A 21,606-nucleotide genomic window follows, 5' to 3' on the forward strand; every position below is an offset into this window, starting at 1 on the left:
TTCCCCACTCTGATTTAGGAGCCGTCACACCCCAACCTAGACTGACCCCCTGTTCCTGACCCCTGGCTCTGCCACTTCCCCAGTTGCCCACCTTCATCCACACTTCACTTCCTGTCCCTTCACTGCATCAGGGTTCTGCTCTGTGGTTTGGCCATGCCTACTTGCCTTATTTCTTAGGTCTTTCCAGGCACTTGATAACTGTGACCAGTAATCCAGACAACGGGCTTGCAGGGCAGGTGGTAATATATAATACCACGTGCCCACATTTACAACTTAAGTCCAAGAGAGGAGGAAAGTGTACTTGCTGGAGCCCACTCAGTAGTGTCAGGGCCAGGATTTGAACCCTGGTCTGTTCCACTGCAAGCCTGTTCTCTTTAGCCAGATTATAGGACTTTAATAATACCTTGTATCAGACAGAATCTTCTTTAAAAAATATCCAGAAATAATGGGGAATGTGTGGTAATGAGATTTGAAAACACTGTTCTTAGACCATGGCTTAGTGCTTGCTTAGCAAAGCCCCCAGCTCCTGGTTGTGTCCATGTGAGTGGACACACCTGTCATAGCCCAAGAAGGTACTTGGACGTATGTGGGACATACTTGGACGTTACAGCTCTCCCTTGGTAGAGAAACTTCAAGCATCCAGGGGTGACTCCTTGGTGATCCATTTATTACAAGAATTGTCTGAATACAGACTTTCTAAGAGGTAGACAAAGTGTGTAAGTTTGTTGTTGTTTTTTAGATTATTTATTTACTTATTAGAGCGTGAGCACACGCATGAGCAGGGGGAGGGGCAGAAGGAGAGGGAGAAGCAGACTCCCCGCTGAGCAGAGAGCCCAACATGGGGCTCGATCCCAGAACCCCGGGATCATGACCTGAGCTGAAGGCAGATGCTTAACCGACTGAACCACCCAGGCACCCCTAAAGTGTGTAAGTTTTTATGATGTTCTAGGGTCTTAGGGAGCTCAGGGATACTTCTGATGTAATGAGTAGATCTTTATATGTATAACATATGCAACATCATCACTCTTTTTTCCCCTGTTCCTGAAAATTTCACATATTAAGTCTACTGCTCATCTGGGCATTCTCTGTCTTGGCAGGACCCAATGCCTAACACTTCATATGGCCACATAAACTTTAGGGTCATGAATGGTTCCTGGGGTCTGAGAACTTGCCTGGATGTCACAGGATAGAGGATATGTGCTTATTGAAAGAACCTTAGGAGAGCCTTCTGAAGGTCCATAAAATGCCTACTTAACCTATGTGCTTCAGACATAGGGACAGTCTCCACATTGTGAGGCTCACTCAGTCAAGTCCTGGGCATCCTTGGCTTTTCTAAGAAGTGCAGAGTGTGATGGAGAGTCTCCGAGAGTCAGGGTAACGTGGATACCCCAGCCCCCAGCCAGTCGCCTCTCTGTGTTAGATTCTTCTTTTTCCCAGAAGTAAAGGCTCTTTTCTCTTGGATTGTATTCCATTGAGTTGCAGTCTTGGTTATGTGAAAAGGCAAACTTCATTTGTCACCCCTTCACCTGATGAGGTATTGTATAAAATACCTCTATGAACAGGTGAAGAAAGGCTGTTTTTGTTGGATCACTTAGAAGTCACCTTGAAGATGCTGAAATAATTAGTTCTAAAGCAGATTCAATTTTATGTCAAATAGAATATATTCCTCTTATTTACACATTTTACATTGTACAGCTTCAGATTTGCCTCCACTTTTTAATTGATTCAAGAAATGTCTGGTCTAAAGAATAAAACCATAATTTCTTCCTTAAAGTCTGGCAAAGGGTCTGATTCTGTTGAAAAGAAGAATGCCCTTTTTCCTGTTCATAAGGCCTGTGAGCATTCTGATTAATATGCTCGGCGTGAACACATTCGCAGTGTTGTCACATGATCCCACCACTTACTTTGTGCAGGGTTTTTTTTCCTCCCTAAATCAATAGTCGTATTTCTTGGTTGTGCAGTTTAGTCTTTTGACAGGTTTATTTTTAGTCTTTCACAGGGATTCGTATAGGTGAACAGCACTTCTCTGTTTCTCCTCCACTGCATTTATTCCCAATGATGCATAAAGCTGGGTTTGCTCTAGATTTCTAGTGCTAATATTCTCCCCTTCTGAGAGAGTGTGGAAATTGGCACCATCCTCACCTGATGAGTGAGTTGTTTGCCCGTCTGGAGGCAGGAGTGCTGCGTGAACTCTCTGTGAAGAATGAGGATGTTTCTCCTATTTTGGGGTCTATTTGTCTAGGCTCTGTTGTCAATTCAGTGATGGGATGCCTGAGCACGTTATTTGATTTCTCAGATCAAGATTTTCTTTTGATTTTCCTTATTTGCAGAGTAGTCCCATATATATCTCACAATTAAAAAGTCAGTGCTAAAAACAAAACAAAACAAAACGCCTGTGCTAGACAGATCATGTTCATGGAATGGAGGATTTAATACTATTCAGGTGGCCACAGCCCCCTTACTGATCTGCAGGTTCAGTGCCATCCCTATCAAATTCCCCCCTTCCTTTTTGCAGAAATTGACAAGCTGATTCTAAAACTCATAAGGAAATGCAGGGGACCCAGAATAGTCAAAACAGCCTTGAAAAAGAACACAAGTTGGAGGACTCACACTTCCTGATTTCAAGATTCACCACTAAGCTATAATAATCAAGACAGTGTGGTACTGCTGCAAGGTTAGGCTTACTGATCAGTGAAACAGAATTGAGAGTCCAGAAATAAACCCTTATACATATGGCCAATTGTTTTTTCAACATGGGTGCTAAGACAATTCAGTGAGGAAAGAATAGTCTTTTCAACAAGTGTTGCTGGGACAACTGGATAGCCATAAGCAAAGGAATGAATTTGGACCCCTACCTCACACCATAACCAAAAATTAACTCAAAATGGATCAGAAACCTAAGTCTAAGAGCTGAAACTCGGATTCTTAGAAGAAAACATAGGTATAACTTCATGATCTTGGAGTAAGCCAGGGTTTCTTAGATGTGACATCTAAAGTATAAATGACAAAAGAAGCAATAGATAAATTTCATCAAAATTTAAAATGTTATGCTTCAAAAACCTTTAAAACTGTCAAGAAGTGAGGTGGCTAGCTGTTGCCTTCAGATGAAGTCGGTAACTCTGACTCAGGTCTGTCTGTCCCTTCTACCACTTGGCCCACTTTGTCTGAGCTACACTAGCTGTCCTGATATCCACAGAGGATGACCACAGCCACCACTTTCCTCTCCATGCATCTGTGTGTTACTCTCCCTTTATTCTCCATCTCTGCTTGCTTTCGTCTCGAAAACTCCGTCCCTCCAGACTCCTGTGGCTTCCCCGACTTGGCCCTTCACTTCTAGAGTACTTGTGTACTTGGTCCGGATCACTTTGACTTCTTCATCAGGCAGTGCCTAGTTTCCCCAAGGATGGTGGAGATGAGACTGTGTCTTGGGACATCTTCTGGTGAGGGCACATGGAAGGAGCATCGAGGGGGAGGTTGGAATTCCCTTCCATTCTCCTCTCTGGCCCTAACAGGCTCTGCATCTTAACCAAATCACGTATTTTCATCGTGTTTCTATTTCCTCCATTATGAAATGGAGCAGTTGGGAGCTTCTCAATAAACAGTTGGCCTGTGAACTCTGTTCATGTTTTGCTCCCCCGTTTCCTACGTCTGCCAGAATTTCCAGTTCTAGTATGGACGGTTCCTTTCCACGCTCGGCTCAGGGCTTCTGATACCATCTGTTCAATAGTTGAGCGCCCACTGGATGCCTGGGGTAGCTGAAGACCGGAGTTTCCAACTGTGGCAGATTCTCTGCTGACCAAGTGCACAGTCTGCCCTGAGGCTGAGGCGGTTAGGTTCAGTGCTTCGGCCCCTTTGCTGGGTTGATGGATCAGGAGGGGAATATTGTTCAACACCTGTTATGTACCGGGTGTTCACACGTGTTCTCTTACTCAGACCTTACTATATTTATCATTTTACTGGGTATTGTTTTCCTATTTTCCAAGGAAGAAACTGAGGCAGGGAGCGTAAGTGACTTGCCTACAAGTAAGAGGTGGAACATTGGGGATTTTTCTTGCTTAAAAGTGCTGCCTTTTCTAACACATATGTTACCTTTCTTCTGAAAGCTGCTTTTGCCACACCAGGAGCTTCTTGCCATTATCAGGGACTTAAGGCTCATAATTAAGTAAAATCTGTAACTTCCAAATAGCTCATTCTCCATCAGCTAGTTGGGGGATGCTGGTTTGACATTTACTTCTCCAGCCTTGCAGGTGGCATTAGCGAATTCCTGGGTATGACTTTTATGCCCTTTTTTTTTTTTTTTTGGTGTGCTGATAGATGACATTTCTCTAATTTAAAAAAATGTAAGGATGGCTTTTTTAAAACTTGGAATCTGGACAGGATTAAAAGCAACTTCTCGACCATTTTTAGGATCCACAAATTCGCCAGAGTACAGCCTATAGTTTACATCAGCCTCAGGGAAACAAAGAGCACGGGACTGAGCGGAACGGCAATCTCTATAAGAAGAGCGACGGGTAAGTGGCCGTGGGGCTGGAGGTGACGTGTGCGTGGGTCTCCTGCGCCCAAAATTGCTCAACTCTTTTCTTTCCCATTTATCTCTAAGGATCCGAAAAGTGTGGCAGAAAAGGAAATGTTCAGTTAAAAATGGTTTCCTGACCATATCCCACGGCACCGTAAGTATTCTCTTTTAATTCGGGGGCTGCTGCAGGGAGGTGAGTGGGGGATGCCAGCCACTGGGCACGCTCTGGCCTTGACAACGCCTTTTAAAGACAACCGCCCCCCCACCTCAGCTAGGAGAGCGCATCTGGGGTCCTTCTCGATGTGGTGCACCTGTCCCCTGTTCACGCTGCTCCAGCTGGGGAGAGCCTTGTGTCGTTCACTGCCTGACTGGGTCGGCGGTCTTCATTTAGACGCCAGTGGCTTCCAGAAACAAACAGCCCACCACTTCCCAGCTGTCTTTGTCTCTGGAAATCGAATATCCTGCTTGGGAAGATGCCTACTTTTCCATTAGAGGGGAAGCGTTTCGGTGGTCAGTACACTGGGAATCCGAAATCCAAGAGAAGAGAGATTTCAGTCATGTATTGTAGAAATCTAACACACTGCGCCCAACCTTAATCAAGACCTTTTTCTGTCATCCTGTGTATAAGAGTCCTTGCAAGAAACGGAGGCCTCTGTGTGTAGCCTATTGAAAAACCAATCAATCTGAATAAAATGATTTACTAATCTATCTTCCAGACCAGGGATTTTAACCACAGTTACAAACACAGCCTTTCACACCGTGGTGCTCTCTCCCACGGTGGCTTAGGTGTATCATGCCTTACCTGGTATGACAGAATCTGATAAATACCACGTAGGCTGGTAGACATTTTTGAAAATGTCTAAAGGCTGAGTTGTTGCTATTTTGGGACTAATGAGAACACTGATGGTGGCCAGCATTTCTGTTCCCCAAGCAGAAGGCCTGGTACTATGTGCATACAAGCAGCCCCAGTCCTGTGAGTGCATGGGAGTAGAGATGACCCGGAGTCTTTGTCATTCCCCCCAACCCCCCTTTCCCACCAGTTCCCCTGGTGAAAGGCAGAGATGGGCAGGAGCACAGCTGTAGACAGGTAATAGCTCAACGTGAGTTCCAGAGAAACAGCTCTTCTCATGACTCATGCATAAGGAAACAGAGTAAAACCTCCCTTGAGCCTCGATTGTGTCCCACTAGGGGCCCCTTCGTTTTCACTGACTGCTTGGGGAAGAGAGAGAGACTGGGCCCTAGCATACGTTCAGTGTCTATAGGGATCTCTTGGGACCTTTGGCCTAGGAGATTGAATGTGTCTCTTGCCTGGGCAAATAGAGATCATTTCTCTTTTCTAAAATCCAGCCTTCACTGGCCTCCTTCATGGTCACAACATCACTCCCAGGGCTGTGCAGTTTGGATCCTGATGTGATGTTCTTTCCGTATAGACAAATGCCTGAGTGTTGGGGAGGAGTGCTATAGACTCAGGGAGGCTGATCTATCTAGTCACCATGCCTCTTTAAAATTAAGACCACAGACTGGATGATGGCCAGGTTCCATCCCTGCTCCAAACACCTGTGTTTCTGTGTTCTGCTTTCAAATTGTTTTCTACTCAGTTGTTTGTTTTAATTCAGGTTTATTGCCTCCATGCAGAAAATTTCACAGAGTAAGACTGAGTTTCATTCTGTGCCTCTTTACAGCTCTTAAGTCATTTGGTATATCTGCCTCATTAAAGCATTCTGCTAGACCCAGAGCCTCGGCTTAAGCCGGCGAGTGGTTCTCCCTCCGAGAGAGAAATGAAAACAGGCCTAGTAATCCTTTGCTCACAGTGTAAACTTGGGCTCACATCACTTCCATTACTTCTCCCTAGAAGATGCAGAGGCTCAGTTTCCTTTAAATGTTGATGGGTTGCTCCGGTTTTTGGCAGGTAGTAGTTATAGCTAGCTTTACTAGCGTGCTGACAGCTCACCTTGTCACGCAACTTGCATATTTAGTAAGTGCTTTGTGTTTAGGGGGATCCCCGTCTAGGGAATCTCTGTGCGCTCTCTGTGACTCACCGGGCCCTTCGCAGCCTGGGCTGGGTGCCGTGGGAGCAACCCTGCCTCTGGCCCTCTGCCTTGCCAGGAAGACCAGAGGGTTCCTAAAGCAGGGCCTATACACATACCAGAGAGCTGTCCTTTTCTCCTAATTCTGTGTGCATTCTGCTTGCTCTGGAAAGCAGAATCCGCCCCCCAACACACACACACACACACACACACACACGCCACTGCACTCAGTGTTCATGGGCAGTGATGTGAATTAACCTCTGCCGAGAAAGGGATTTGAGAGGTGCCTTTTTGTTTGATTTTGTTTGGATTTGGCTCCTTTGTAGCCAGCGTCTCCCTGAGTAGGCTAATTTATCATCGGGGGAAAAGGACAGTTGTTCACAAAGACCTGATTGAGTAAATGGGGATCTAAGAGCGGTAGCTGGCGCTCAGTGGAGAATCAGATCTTTACATTGTGGAATCACGGGGTGTATTTGTGCCATTTGGAAAACCAGTTTTTTCCCAGGAAGCTGGCAGCCTTTGGGAGAGGAGACTGTTGTGTCCTGTATTCTAGCAGAGGGACGGTGATAACATCCGGATGGATTCAGTGAAAGCTGTAGTTGGTATTCCCTGTTAGCCAAGGTTAATTGTGTTTTCTGGCACTGAGAAAAGTGATCCTTGGGACAAAATAACTAATTGAGTATCATCTTTGCCAAGTGCATCACTTTGCCACACTGCCAAAGACTGGAGACTTTTTAAACTGGAAGAAATGTCCCCTGGTTATTATGTAGTCTCATTTTTTTTAAATGATCATCAATCATGAAGAATACAGACTTCCTATTAAAGGCCTGAGAAATTGGAAAAAATAGAATGGCATTATTAAAATGAGAGGAGCTCTGATAATCAGTGCCTTGAGTCAAACACAAAATCTATAGATCTCTTTCCTGATCCTTCCTTTCTATTAAGGCAGAGCTTTTCAAATTAAGCTCTCAAAGAGCACTGGTATCTGATGCATTAGGTAGAACTGTTCTATAGCTGAATTCAGTGATGACACCATTTCTCTCAAATTGCAGCAGGGGAGAGAATTAAAAGGATAGAGTTTTCTCTATTTAAAAATTTTCTCCTGTAGATTTTTTCTTACAGCTTTTGTGTCAGCTACTCCTTAATCTGGATGGACAAATAGCAAACATTTATTAATGTAAAACATACAAGCTGACATCTTCAGCAGTATCAGCTGTTCTGAGTTTTGGGGACCTACTCTGACAGCTGTTACTTTGAACATGTAGCCACATTTGTGCCTTCAGAATTATTCCTACTTCAAATAGAGGCCCTGAATATTTTCCCATGTCTTGTGCTGTTTGTACATGTGAAGGACAGTCTGTCTTTGAGGGTAGCTGTCTTGGTAAGAATGAGCAGCTTTCCCCATGGCACAGGGAAGATGGAAGGATACAAGTTAGAGGGTGGTTTTAATTCAGTTGTGCTTTTTTGTGGCACTGAAAGGTATGCACAGATATGTCCAGGTCCGTGCCTCTGCTTTCCATGGAAATCCATGCGCTGCAGTTAAGAGCTTGTGCTCTGAGCCCAGGCTGCCCTTGGCTCAAATGTTGCTTCACTGCCCCCAAGCTCTGTAAGATTCATCACGTTACTTAGTCTATCTGGGCCAGTCCCTCTGTCTATAAAACTGGAGCAGTTCCTACCTCAAAGGTCAGTTAAGGAAAATTAAATGAGTTATTTTATTAAAAATTCTTAGAACAGTAGTACCTGCCTCCTGTAGGCAAATCATAATAATGATGATGATGGTTTTTAATTGCTGAGTAAATGTAGCTACTCTTACTATTCAGAATTATCTTCTTGTGCATGAAAGTGTTTTTTTTTTTTTTTTTTAAGATTTTATTTATTTATTTGAGACAGAGAGAATGAGAGACAGAGAGCATGAGAGGGAGGAGGGTCAGAGGGAGAAGCAGACTCCCTGCCGAGCAGGGAGCCCGCGTGGGGCTCGATCCTGGGACTCCAGGATCATGACCTGAGCCGAAGGCAGTTGCTTAACCAGCTGAGCCACCCAGGCGCCCCATCAAAGTGTTTCTGTGTACACCAGCCCCTCTTACTGCTCCTGTGCCTGAGATCCAGTGGACACCAGCAGTTTGGAAATAGGCCAGGAACATCCCCTAGATGCATATATGTAGTTGTGTGATCACAGGAGGTGACAGGTAGACAACTACTTTATGCGGTCAAGTATGTGGTTGCATCGTGGTGTGGTCAACCACTTGGCGCTGTAGAAATATATTATTTGGTGGACTGGTTCCTAGATGAGCCAGGTAATTTTGTTGGTAAAGATCCAAAATTGGATTGATGGTACTTTCACTTGGAATTGTCAAGGTTTGCAAGATTGGATAGAGCTTGAAGTCTTTTAATACTGATTTCTGACGATTGAAGGATTCTGTTAGGCATCTACGACTGTGGAGAATATCCAGTGAATTTCATATGAGAGATGAGCCCAGCATGGCTACAGACCGGGAGAGTCTGGTCCACCCTTTTTATCCAACTTCTGTTTTTACCCCACCTTCCTTTTATCAAACCCAAACTTCACACTGCAAGGATCCATCCTATTTGAATGGAGACTATGCTCCCTTACCCCTACCCTGAGTTTAGTGGAAAGGAGTTTATAAATGAATGAAGGTCTCACAGGTCTGCCCAGGTGTGGATGCTCATGTGTGTGTTTCTCAATGAATGCCAAATCCAAGCTTTCACAACCTGTAAATGTGGCTGGTGGCCACAGGTAGGGTGAATAAAAGGTTGACGTATACGGCATTTTATTTGATCTTTTCCTTGTGCAGCTTGGGAGGTGGGTAAGATAAGCCCATTCATATTTGGAGATTTCTCCAAGATTTCTGAGAGACATTTTACCATTGATATTTTTTTTTCCCCTAAAATTATCTTATCCTTTGATCTTTGCCCTTTTTTGGACTAATTATGGTGGTTTTTGAAATGGTAATAAAATACCCATTTTGACATCTGTCTGACAAAAATGTATTATGATCTTTTGTTGCCACTGTGTTGGGAGGGATTCGGGGTACTTATGTGAATGAGATGGGTTTTGTTAAAACTTAAGTGACAAATGGTTAGCATTTAGGATTATCAATCTGTTACCTGTTGTGACTTCAAAAAGTAGGGAAAATAATTTCTCTGTCATTTTTGTGCTATGAGATTTCTTTCCTTGGAAGTGAGTGTTTACACTCAGGAAAACACTTCTAAGATCACCAGAAATTGAGCTTGGTGCCTAAGTCACCCAGCCAACCATCTGTGTCATCAGTAGGAATTGGGACAGATGTCTCAGAGCATTAGCCGTGGAGCATTTTGATCTCAGGGAGCCCACGCCCATCGGCCTCACAGCAAGCATCACTTGCGCCCTGGCTGGGTAGGTGTGGGGCCACCAAGTGTCCCTCACAGGAAGTGGCAACTGCCTTCCAGGGAGCTGAGATTTAAGGACATGCTGTGTTGTGCCTGCCTACATAAAATCTGCCTTCTGCAAGCCATCTTTGCAAACTAGTGGAAATCCTGTTCTTGCTGTATTTTTTTTAAAAGATTTTATTTATTTCAGAGAAAGAGAATGGGAGCAGGGGAAGGGGCAGAGGGACAAGCAGACTCCCGGCTGGGTGCAGAGCTGGACACAGGGCTCAATCCCAGGACTCTGAGATCATGACCTGAGCTGAAGGTGGACACTTAACAGACTGAGCCCCCCAGGCGCCCCATGTTCTTGCTGTATTTTAATGAGAAATGATACCATATGATTTTCTCCTCCTTCCCACACATCTCCCTATTTCTCTGTTTTTAAACAGGCAAACCGGCCTCCGGCAAAGCTCAACCTATTAACCTGCCAAGTGAAGACCAACCCCGAGGAGAAAAAGTGTTTTGACCTTATTTCACGTAAGTTTATTTCTCCACTAGAGAAATGATTTTCAGCTCTCTGCTGGGGCGTCAATCCCATTTCAAAAAATTGATTGTCAAGGAGAAATGCCTTCACATGACATACATGCTTCCTCTTTCCACTCATAACTGTTTGTTTGCCAGTCCCTCCAGTTTAGGAACTGACGCTGAGGGCGGCCCTGCTCTCCTCATGGGCCCCCGTAAACAAGGAGATTAGACTAGATCAGCCCCTTGAGCCTAAAATCTCCTCACTTAACTATAAAGAAGGACGATTCTGTGTTGTCAGAGCTTCCATGGTTTGGGTGATGTTAGAAATGCTCCACCCCTAACATGGTAAGGTCTTCAGAGCCCTGGAAGCATTCATTTTTGAAATTGTTTTGTCTTCCCCACCACAGAATTTGTCTTTTTGCTTCGGTATGCTTTTCTTTTTTGTGGTGTACACAAAAGAATCACCACAGAACCATCTGTTGTGATGAGTGTCTACTCAGCGTCCCTAAGAAAGGAAAGGACTAGTGTGTCTTGAAACAAGATTGGCCTTTGTTCATGGCACTTTTAGGTGGCAGGGTTACAGTTTGGGGGGAGGAAGGAGCCAGATCCCCTTTCAAAGGGGGTCACAACGGGTTTAGGCACAAGAATTGTGTTTATAGAGGAAAAGTCTAGAACGTGCATTTTAGGAAGGTGCTCTTAGGAAGGTGAGCACAGTCTTAATTGCCTCAGTATCCAGAGCATGACGTGGCTAGTTTTTAAGATGTCTGTTGGATTATATTACTGAGGGCTAAGAAGTTATTTCTTATATGATTTATTGCTCACAGCAAGCTTAGGAGGTAATTATTACCACCTCCACTTCTCTGGATGATGAGACGGAGGCCCATGGCCATTCATCCTTGTACCCTGTTGTCCCCGTTGTAATGCGCACTGTACTAAGTTGGAGGAGAGCCTTGAGCAGTGTGATGTGTGTGAAGGGTTTGGGCATTGTTCTGTCCTTCAGATTCTAGACTAATTTGTAATATTGACTTTATCCTGCTTTAAACCCCATGTCCTTCCTAAGTCTTGTGAGGGCCACAGATGTGTCTACCCCTCTGTACTCTCAGATCCTTCATTCACACGAGACAGTGTAAACGTGCAGGACTGACCGTAGTTTACAGTGGGATCGAGGGGCGCCTGCGTGGCTCAGTGGGTTGAGCATCTGACTTGATTTTGGCTCAGGTCCTGATCCCAGGGTCATGAGATCAAGCCTCGTGTCAGGCTCCACACTCAGTGGGGAGTCTGCTCGAGATTCTGTCTCTCCCTCTCTCCCTGTACCCCCTGAGCTCTCCCTCTAAAATAAATAAATAAATCTTTTTAAAAAAATAATAACATGGGATCGCTCCTGGGGTTACCTGCCTTCAGAGAGCAATAGAGTTTTATGTAAAGGGAGAGACCTTGTTGGTATAAGCTGATGTCAGCAAGTGGCTGGGGACCACTCGGAGGCTTTAGGCCATCCTTTTTCTGAAGCAATAACCCATGATAAGCAGTGTGTCACCCTTCAAGACCTGATGGGCTCTTAGTAGTTAACAGAGCTTGCCCGAGCTGCGCGCACACGGGGAGGCAGAGGTGAACATCCCTCTACTTGCCCTGTTCCCTCCAGCACCCCTGCGGGGGCCCCGTGAGATGCACAGAGGCATTTACTTCATACTTGTAAACAACCCCGAAGCACTCCCCAACCTACACATTTGTAACTACTGGTCAGGCACCAAGGAGGGTCAGTAGATGGTAAGTGTGCCCTGCTCCCTACCAAGCGTGAATTATTGCATTCCCTGGACGTGTGGGAAGGCGGGCCTGTGTAAATCTGGTTTCGTGTGAATGCTCTGGCAAGCCGGCATTTCCCAAGATTCCATCAGTATCTTTGCTCTACTATCTAATGCATAATAAACATCTTTGGGCAAGGGCTTCCTGCCTCTGATACCCAGAAGGGCTTCCCGAATTCGGTTTGAGGCACTTTTGTAAATTTGCCAGAGTCCATTGTCATTCTTTGAAAAATGCTTCTTTCTTCTTCTTCCCACCGTCCTTTAGTGGGTAGAGTGAATCCCAATCCTACGAATTTTTCATCCTAGTTTTCAAAAGGTGTTACTCTCCTAGGAGTAGTTGTGGTGAAAATGCTTTGTCGAAGCGGTATGTGGGTTTAGTTGTCACAGAGAAGCCTGAAAACCGGCCAGGAGTCCTCCAGGGAGACGCTGCCAAGTGGTGAAGCCTTGATTTGTCGAGCATCCCGAGAAGGTTGGGGCTTGGGGTCATGTCTGATCGTGCCTGAGTCGGGACACGAGGCTGTCGCCCTCTCTGTTCCTCCCCCACCTGCTAGCCAGGCTACTGGGACACATAGCTCGAAGATGCGTTTGAGCTCTTCAAACATTTGGGTGGTTGGAGAAATAAAAGTCAAGCTGCACGATCATGGGCAGTGAGGAAGATACTTCAGCTGTGGGTGTCTCAGGCCCCCAGAGTCACCCTCCTCCTGGGAAGCCATCCTGAAATGGCTCAGGCAGCCCGGAAGAGTAAGAGACTGACAGCTGGCTTCCGTTGGTTCCCTGCAGGGCCCTCCGTTACCATTCTTTCCCCCAGCAGGCATTCCCCACTCGGAGCCAGCTGTAAATGGGCCTGGGCTCCTCAAGGAGGGCGTTTCTGTGGCAAGGCCAGGCCTTCAGGAGTTCGTCCAGCTCCGTTGCCCTCAGATTGACCCCCACCCTTTGCAAACTCAAGTCCTGCACCACTGTCCTCAATCACACCGTCACCCTTGGCAGGATGGAAGGTGCAAGAGAATTTGCAGGTGACCTAGGTCAGCGGCAGCCTGAATAAGATGGACCAGGAGCCAGGGTCTTTCCAGGTCCACACACTGGGGCTGTGGCCAGCTGGAGCCGGAGCCTCACGTAGAGAGGCAGCCCTTCCCAGCCCCCAGCTACCATCTTCTCTTGCTTTTTCTTCTCTCAGAGCTGAAGCTGCTAGAAACTGCTCTTGAGTTTATATATAAGCATCTCGAAAGTGTCTGTAGGAGGGAATTCTTACTTGGAAGTTTTCACAGAGCATTTCGCCTGCTCCTCACACGTCAGAATATAGAATTGGCCAAAGGAAATGGGCTGCTCCCCTGGCCGCCTCGATTCTCCCCCTGGAGCTGTGCGGGTCTGGCCAGGAGGCAGCTCAGTGAGAGACAGAGCCCCTAACACTACCCACCACAGCACAGCTTCCCGAGAACTCTGAGAGGCCCTCCGTGTGGGGGGTGGCTCTGCGCCTCCAGGCCCTGCCTCCGGCTGAGGCCATTCACATCAGGGCCGGAGGTGGGAGCCGCAGAAGGGGCATTGCTCCCTCTTTCCGGCACTGGCACCTCCGCATGGCTCAGCCTCTGACCGCTGACTCCCGAAATTCAGTTCATATTTCTGAACTTGAAACTGTTCTCTTAAGTCCTGCTCCTCTCCTCGGTGACGGGGTGGGGTTAGATCAGGGGTGTCGTTCTGTCCCCCCTTAGTGTGAGAAAAACGGTAGAACAGGGTGGGAAGAAGCAAATGGGACCATGAGTCGAAGACCTGATTCCTCTGCCACTGGCTGTGTTTGTCTTTGCCGCTTGCCCTCCGTGGGCCTCGGTGTCCCTCCAGCCAGCCCGCCAGGAGCCGCGCTCAGGACCAGCCTGCTTCCAGGGCTCTGAAGACCACTGCTGGAAGACGACGTGTGAGCTCATTCAGAGGGGCCCCGAGGGTTCTGTGCGTCCCCAAGGACAGTCACTGCTCTGCTCTCTGCAGAAGTTGGGTCTCCTCCCTTTTTTCGTTCTGTTTGGTTTTAAATTTAATTTTCCTTTTTGGCTTTGTTTTGGACTCACTGTAGACAGAATCTCTGTATATCCCTCACCAGCCCCCTGATGGCTTGTCTGGTAGTATATGGTACGTGTTACCGGCCATGTGTACTCTGTCAAAACCTGGGAATCTGGGCGCCTGGGTGGCTCAGTCGTTAAGCGTCTGCCTTCAGCTCAGGTCACGATCCCAGGGTCCTGGGATCGAGCCCCGCGTCGGGCTCCCTGCTCAGCAGGAAGCCTGCTTCTCCCTCTCCCGCCCCCCCTGCTTGTGTTCCCTCTCTCGCTGTGTCTCTGTCAAATAAATAAAATCTTTTAAAAAAACCCCAAAAAACCCGGAGATCAACATTGGTGATGCTGTTCACGAGGAGTCTTACATGGTTCGGGCGTTTCCGCCGGTGCTCGGGACTCCCTGCAGGATCCCGCGGTTCGTTTTTACTTCATCTTCATCTGCTACTGGCTGTGGCAACGTCAGAGCCTTTCCTGGTCTTCCATGACCTTGATACTTGTTTTGAAGAAGATTGATCGGTTTTTTGGTCACCTGTCCCTCAACTTGGATTTCTCTGATGCTCTCCCACAATTGGACTGAGGTTCTGCACTTCTGGGAGGAATAGCACATCCCGTGCCCCTCTTCTCTGCTCCGTGCACAGGGGTCAGCAGTCTGGGACAAGCCTTGTAGACGCTGCTGTGTTTTCACATGGCTGTGTGTGAGCCTACGGTCTCACATCCCGTCATCACCTGGCTGTCCCTCCTGCTTCGCCCTGCAACACAGCACTCCCATGGCCTGCTAGAATGCCTCCTCTTTCTAAGAAGGCCAGAAAACTTCTCAGATACTCATGAGGACAGGCTTTTATTATTCAAAGGGCTGTAACAATTACTTTTGGGGGGACCAACTTTGTAGCAAGTTAAAAAGCAAAGCTTTTGAAAACATGTTGATGGTTTCCGGCCCTGAATAGCTTCGGCCTGGGTAAGTTTCATCTCTTTATGAACTGGAATGGAGGGCAGGGCAGGTTTGTGAATTTGGATGATAAAGCTACAATCCCCCAGAGCAAGGGCAAGCAAGGCATGGAATGACACGAGGGAGGGCTCGGTTCTCTAGAGATGGTTCATTTCCTAGCGGAGAGTTGCGGTTATTCCCGAGGTTAGTTATAAACCACTTTCTGCTGGAATCCTGTGCAGATTACCGTGCAGGCTCACAATTGACAAACTCCTCTTGCCATGCAGATGACAGGACGTACCACTTCCAAGCGGAGGACGAGCAGGAATGTCAAATGTAAGTTCCTTGGAGGTGGGCCTTGGGGCCAGGACCTCGCAGTCCTTGGGGCTTTAACACAGCATCTCTGTTGTTTTTCTAGATGGATGTCTGTGCTGCAGAACAGCAAAGAAGAAGCTTTAAACAATGCATTTAAGGGGGATGACAATACCGGGGAAAATAACATAGTCCAAGAGCTGACAAAGGAGATCATCTCCGAAGTGCAGAGGATGACGGGCAATGACGTGTGTTGCGACTGTGGGGCACCAGGTAACACCCTCCCCCGTCCCTCCCCCCAGCTTTGGGACAGTCACATCTCATTCCGATTCACAGACCAGTCACCGATTTTCCCTTTCACTACAGACCCGGCGGTGCCCGGGCGGCACACAGCTGCGTCCTGGGCTGTGTGCAGACCTTTGGGGGTGGAGGGTGGAGGGTGGGAAGATGCCTACCTCCGGGCCCCGCACAGGGCAACACGAAGATGGCCTGATGGAGCTGAAAAGATTAGAAGCTTTTTAAGAAATGAAAACGGAAGCACAGAAGGCAGGTGAAACCAAGGTCATCTGCTCATTATGTTGACTGTGTGGCCGTGGAGGGGCGGCTTTTCCCGGGATTTACTCCATCCTCTCTTTGTGCTGCTTTGTAGAACTTCTAGCCGCTGTTTAGTCTGTGATGCTGGGAGAGCCACTTTCTTTGTTAGGTATCGGTTTTCCTGTATGGAAGGCGAAGGAACTGGCCGAGAATGTTTTCGGGTCCCTCCCAGGTGCACGTTCTGTGAAATGAGATGTTTATTCTTCATTTTGATGAAGCCTCTCAGGGGCTTCATTTTTTTTAATCGACATAGAGTATCATTGTAGATTTTAATAGCTAGTATTTTAAAAGCCTAAGGAGTGGATTTCTTCTGACTAAGATGGAATGGTGCCGTGAGGTCCGGGGAGCTTTGGAATAGCTGTTTCTGGACTTTTACAAAATGAGAAAGATCATGGGATGGTCAGTTACCGTTTTCCTTCCTCTCATTCTATGACAGTTCTTACAAAAAACAACACAACAAAAATAGAGTGGGCAGTTGAGAATTGCTGGGAGGTTCCTATTGCCCCAAAGGCTGTATATCTGGGGGTAGTTTGAGGAACTCCCTCAGGGTCTCAGACCCATTAAAAATTACCTTCTGGCAGGAGACGAGGTAGGGAGTGGTAAGTAGTGAACCGTGCTTTTTCTTAAGAAAAGATGAGGACAGTGCAGCACTTGGACTTTTAAACCGCTTCGGTAAAGAAGTCAAAGCTTTGTACATTTCTGTTTGCAAACGCTGCAGGGTGGGTGACGTGAAACTTGGTACAAAGTAGTCGAAACACACTCCTACCTGCGGAGAGCGTGTGAGAGCGTGATACAGCCGATAGGGTAGAAGTGAAAACACAGATGCCCAGAAGTATTTCCTAACGGCTAAAGTTTTTTATAATTAAACATTTAAAAAAAGAACTTGACTGTGATCTCGTGACCCAGGTTATGCTGTTTCCCTGCTGTGAGTTTCCAAGGGCAGCAGGTGGTTCGAAAGAGAATGGTACTTACTGGCCGTGATAAGGTACCTCGAGTAGGCTTTATTTTGAATGCCCCATTTTCAGGCTAGCTTTCATCTGTCAGGCAGGTCTTGAGTGTCTGCCGTGTGGCCAGCGCATAGTAGGATGCCTCAGGGGGTAAGTAACTGCTCTGAGCAGCATGTTGACGGGGCACTGGCATGGCCTTGGGCCTCGGCACAGGTAGGGAGGCCGTGTAGCCCCCCCCCCCGCCCCAGTAAGGCCCTTCTCCTTGCTGAGCACTGTGTAGACACCTGACCTGTTCGCCTGCTGGCGCTCTTGTATGTGCTGAATGAAGGATTCTGTGTCAGTCTCCGCAATTTCCAAAGCTCTTACGATCAGAACTCTTCCTGCTGCCCCTGAAGTGCTGAGCACACAGTATGGCATCAGCACGTAGTAGGTGCTCTCTAGCGGTACCGTTAATGTTGTGCGAACATAGAGACACATTGTAAGTCTGTTCCCCATCTGGCACTAGACTGTGGCGGTTTTTCTCTGCTGCTCTGACCAAGGTTGGCGATGGGCATGGTCGATGCTCAGGACACCCCTCAGAGACCTGTGCCCACTAGAGGGCACTGCGTCCCGCGTGTTCACAACGCCTGTCACTGGGGAGTTCTTAATGAATGGAAGGGTGGTCGAGACAAATGCGTAAGGAAATGGAGGGATGGGAAGAGGACGGAGAGCAGACACGTGCATGTGTGTGTGTGTTGTGTGCAGTGCTAATGCAGAGTGAACGGTGAATGAGAGCTCTGGCTTGTGTCAAGGATTGAGAAAACGCTCGTGCTCAAAACTCCACGTGCAGTAGCCCTACAGGACAAATGTTGTGACCCCGGCCCGCTACTTACTGCAAGCTCCAATTTTCCCTGTTCTCTTTGGCAGATCCTACATGGCTTTCCACCAATCTGGGCATCCTGACCTGCATTGAGTGCTCTGGAATCCACCGGGAGCTCGGGGTTCACTATTCGAGGATGCAGTCCCTCACGTTAGATGTCTTAGGAACATCTGAGCTGCTGGTAATTCTCAGATCCTTGATTTTGAAATGGAAATGATGAATGAGCTGAAAGCTGAGTTTTCATGTTGGCATTCAAATCCATTTTGGTTTCTTGAAATTCCATTGGGCTGATGGTTGTTGATTTTTTCCAGATGGGTTTGGGCAATTAGAACCTCAGTGATGATTCCTCCTTCTTGGCTATTGGTAGTGAGGGCACTTTTTGTTATTAAACTTGGTTCTTAAACAAATCAAGTGAAGTAAAACAGAAAGGAGGGCTGCGACTGTTGTAGGATCGTGGACTAGGATGGTGGTGCAGTTTAGCTCACCCCATTCCTTAACCACACGCGGAACGCCGAGCCCAGAGACAGTCGAGGACGTGTTCCCCGAGTCCCCCGCAGATTCCTGCCAAGTCTGTGGTCACCACTCGGCTCAAGCCTTCAGTGCTCTTTTCCTCGGGCCCTTACTGTCGCCCTTTCGGGGAGACACTGGTCTTTGCTTTTACTGCCTTTGTTTCTAAGGAAGGCTTTCATTCTTGGTTCGGTGATAACACATAAGCCATGCAGTGCGATGTACATTGATCCTGGGAGGCTGAAGCATTTTCTGTCATGTAACGTCCAGAGTTTTGAGACTGGCCCCACTGAGGAAAAGGCACATCACACTAGGTGTTTCGAGGCCACCTAAAATGGAGCTTTTGTGAACTGTTTTCAGAGTCTGTAATTGCTGGTGGTAAGCGGTGTTAGAAACACTTGGCGTAGCTGGGCATTGGACAGTGAACATTAAGTGGTTGCAGATTGCCGTTGATTGTAATGAAAAGAGCGGTAGTCTTGACAGAAAATCAATGATTGTGGTCAATATACCTCTCAAGGAGCTGTGCATTTTATTGATGACTGCTGTAGAACCAGTGTGTCTGAACTTCGAATGCATTTTGTACTATCTTGTCAAATCCTTCCAGTCTTTCCAGAGGATTCCTTTATGGTCTTGAAACACAAAGTTGGGAGAAACTAGAGTGAATTCTGGTCTCCTGGTGAGTCACATCCCTGATGACGTCAAGTTTAGAACTAAGCTAGACTCGGCAGGACTCCAGCAGTGTATCCTTGGTTCCACAGTGTGGTTATTGTCGATGTCATGGTGCATTCCACCCACGTCTTAGAGCTGCATGTGTCCAGGGGGTGGTATCCTGGGCAGCTGATGGTGGCGTAGATTTGAGATTCCCACAGTCTGTTTTCAGAGAAGCACGAATTCTCTGGTAAACTCTGGCAGTTGCTGTATTGCCGTTGCTGGTTTTCTCAAGACAGTGGGAAGTGTTCAGTGATTTTTGGTGAAATAATAATTGCTTATTTTGTACGAGGCCCTTCACAGAGCACTTGGTATATATTAGCTCATTTGCCCTTCACGACAACCAATGACCTTGGTATTTATCCCCACTTTACAAAGGAGGAACTGAGGCTTAGAATGTTATAACGTGCCCAAGGTTATGTGGTTACTGAAGTGCCAGATTGGGGACGGGGCCCTTTCATCTGATCCCAGAGCTCGAACTTAACCTCTGAGGAGCCCGGGACATCAACCGGCCTTTGTGGGGGCGCGTCTTGCCGCGTGCTGAGCATGCAAGCGTGGCTGCCGCCCCTCCCCATCCCCGTCCCCAGCAAATGTTGAACAGTCTCTCCGCGTGATGTCAGTACTCCCACCATGACCTTTTTGTCAAATCTGCGCCGTCTGAGTAACCAGTGCGAGTTACCGACTGTGTGGTGCGAAAGAGGTGCTTGGTAACATACCCTCCTATGGGGGGTCTGCCTCCAAACGGCGGTCCTCAGTGACTTCAGAAACAGTAGTAAAATGACTCAGAAGTGATGAGTTTTGACGCTTACTTTGTTTTCAATATAATTTATGTAACTGTGAGTTTATATAATGTAGTTTTACTAATGGCAATCACGAGCTGGTAGGAGCCTGACCCCAGCACATCTGTTACGCCTGCTTAAACGTGTCTCAAAACCTCAGCTGATGGTCTTCATGAGACTCTTGCCCACTAGACAGGAAAAGGCCAAGGAAGGTGGAAGGGAAGATGTTTACATCTCAGTGAAATGATGAGGTGGCTTCTGATACTGGGTTCGAATCTTGGTCTCTCTCTCCCAGGGCCTCTGTCAGCAAATGTTCCCGGGAGTTTGTTTGGCCGGCTGTTAGCCCTGATGGAGCCGTCAGGCAGAGCCTGCTTATTTAATATCTGCAGGTATTTCTAGACCCTGACCTCTGCCATAGTTCCAGACTCTCCCTCATGGTTACAGAAAAACAGAGGGATGGGGCACCTGCGTGGCTCAGTCGGTCAAGCATCTGCCCTCAGCTCAGGTCATGATCCCAGGGTGCTGGGATCGAGCCCCACATCGGGCTCCTGCTGAGCGGGGAGTCTGCTTCTCCCTCTCCCTCTGCCACTCCTCCTGCTTGTGCTTAATCTGTCTCTCTCTGTCAAATAAAGAAAGAAAACCTTCAAAAAAGAAAAAAGAAAAACAGAGGGAAAAGGGCCCCGAATTTTGCGAGGTTCACTCCCACCCTCCGCTTGCCCCTCAACTCTGCTTGTGTGGTTGCTCACTGGAGGTGGGCATCTCCCCAACTCCACCCACTGCGTACCAGGACGGTGGGCCCGACATCCTGTCCTGAACCCTTACTGCGCAGCTGAGAAGTCAAGCGCTGCATGGACAGCGTGTGTTGGGTTAGGATTCATTTATAAAACATGAGTTCAAGCCCTTTTTTTGAAAGATTTTATTTACGTATTTTTTAAAGATTTATTTTAGAGAGAGAGCTTGAACAGTGGGGAGGGGCAGAGGGAGAAGGAGAATCTCAAGCAGGCTTCCAACATGAAGCCCAAGACCTTGAGATCACAACCTCAGCCCGAAATCAAGAGTTGGACACTTAACCGACGGAGCCAGCCAGGTGCCCCTATGAAGTCAAGCCTTTCTAAAGTATCCAGGTTCTTTTGTTCTGTGTAGACAGTTGGATGCTTGCACAGAGGATCTCCTGAAGGCTTGACACATAGATGTCTCTGTGTGTGTGTTTAGAATTATGTCTGGCACATCGTAAGCACTGTGAAGGATTAGCTCTCCTTATTTTCCAAGATGACTTTAAATCCTTTCGGAAGAATGATCCACATGTCCTTGTGTGTGAATCCACAGGGAGATTCCACTCTGGTTGTCTGCTCCGTGCATGAACCTTTAGGATGTGCGGAGCGGTGACCTCAGGGTGTTTGGTTGAGTTGTTCATCATGGTATGTGTTCTTGTGCAGCAAATGTTGATTAAACTTCTTTGCACCCTATTAAGAGGGAGAACTGGAAAGTAACTTCCCAGCGTCTCCGTGGGAATGTCCTGGGCAAAACTGCTTTACAGGCTCAGTGATTCTCTGTCCTTGAGGTGAATCAGTCCTAGAGCTCATATCTCAGGGAGGTGTGCTGTGATGAGTGGGGATTTTCATTCTCTGGCTGGCATGGTGCTCCTAAACAGATGCTTGCCACGTAGAATGTCGCTCCTGTTCTCCCATATGGCCTCACCATATTCT

At 47.3% G+C, this 21,606-nt stretch overlaps 1 protein-coding gene across 1 annotated transcript in view; it reads left to right on the top strand.

Moving 5' to 3' along the window:
- The window catches only part of LOC118007274 (arf-GAP with SH3 domain, ANK repeat and PH domain-containing protein 2-like), a 119,253-nt gene that overhangs the window by 68,509 nt on the left and 29,138 nt on the right, over positions 1 to 21,606 (top strand). The window contains 6 exon segments of the mRNA XM_035000258.1: positions 4,408 to 4,511; positions 4,601 to 4,670; positions 10,359 to 10,446; positions 15,482 to 15,530; positions 15,613 to 15,779; positions 17,954 to 18,087. Coding sequence (XP_034856149.1) covers positions 4,408 to 4,511; positions 4,601 to 4,670; positions 10,359 to 10,446; positions 15,482 to 15,530; positions 15,613 to 15,779; positions 17,954 to 18,087 — 612 coding nt within the window.

The sequence above is a fragment of the Mirounga leonina genome, unplaced genomic scaffold (genome assembly GCF_011800145.1).
Source record: "Mirounga leonina isolate KUSES-001 unplaced genomic scaffold, KU_Mleo_1.0 Mir_117, whole genome shotgun sequence".
Taxonomy (NCBI): Eukaryota; Metazoa; Chordata; class Mammalia; order Carnivora; family Phocidae; genus Mirounga; species Mirounga leonina.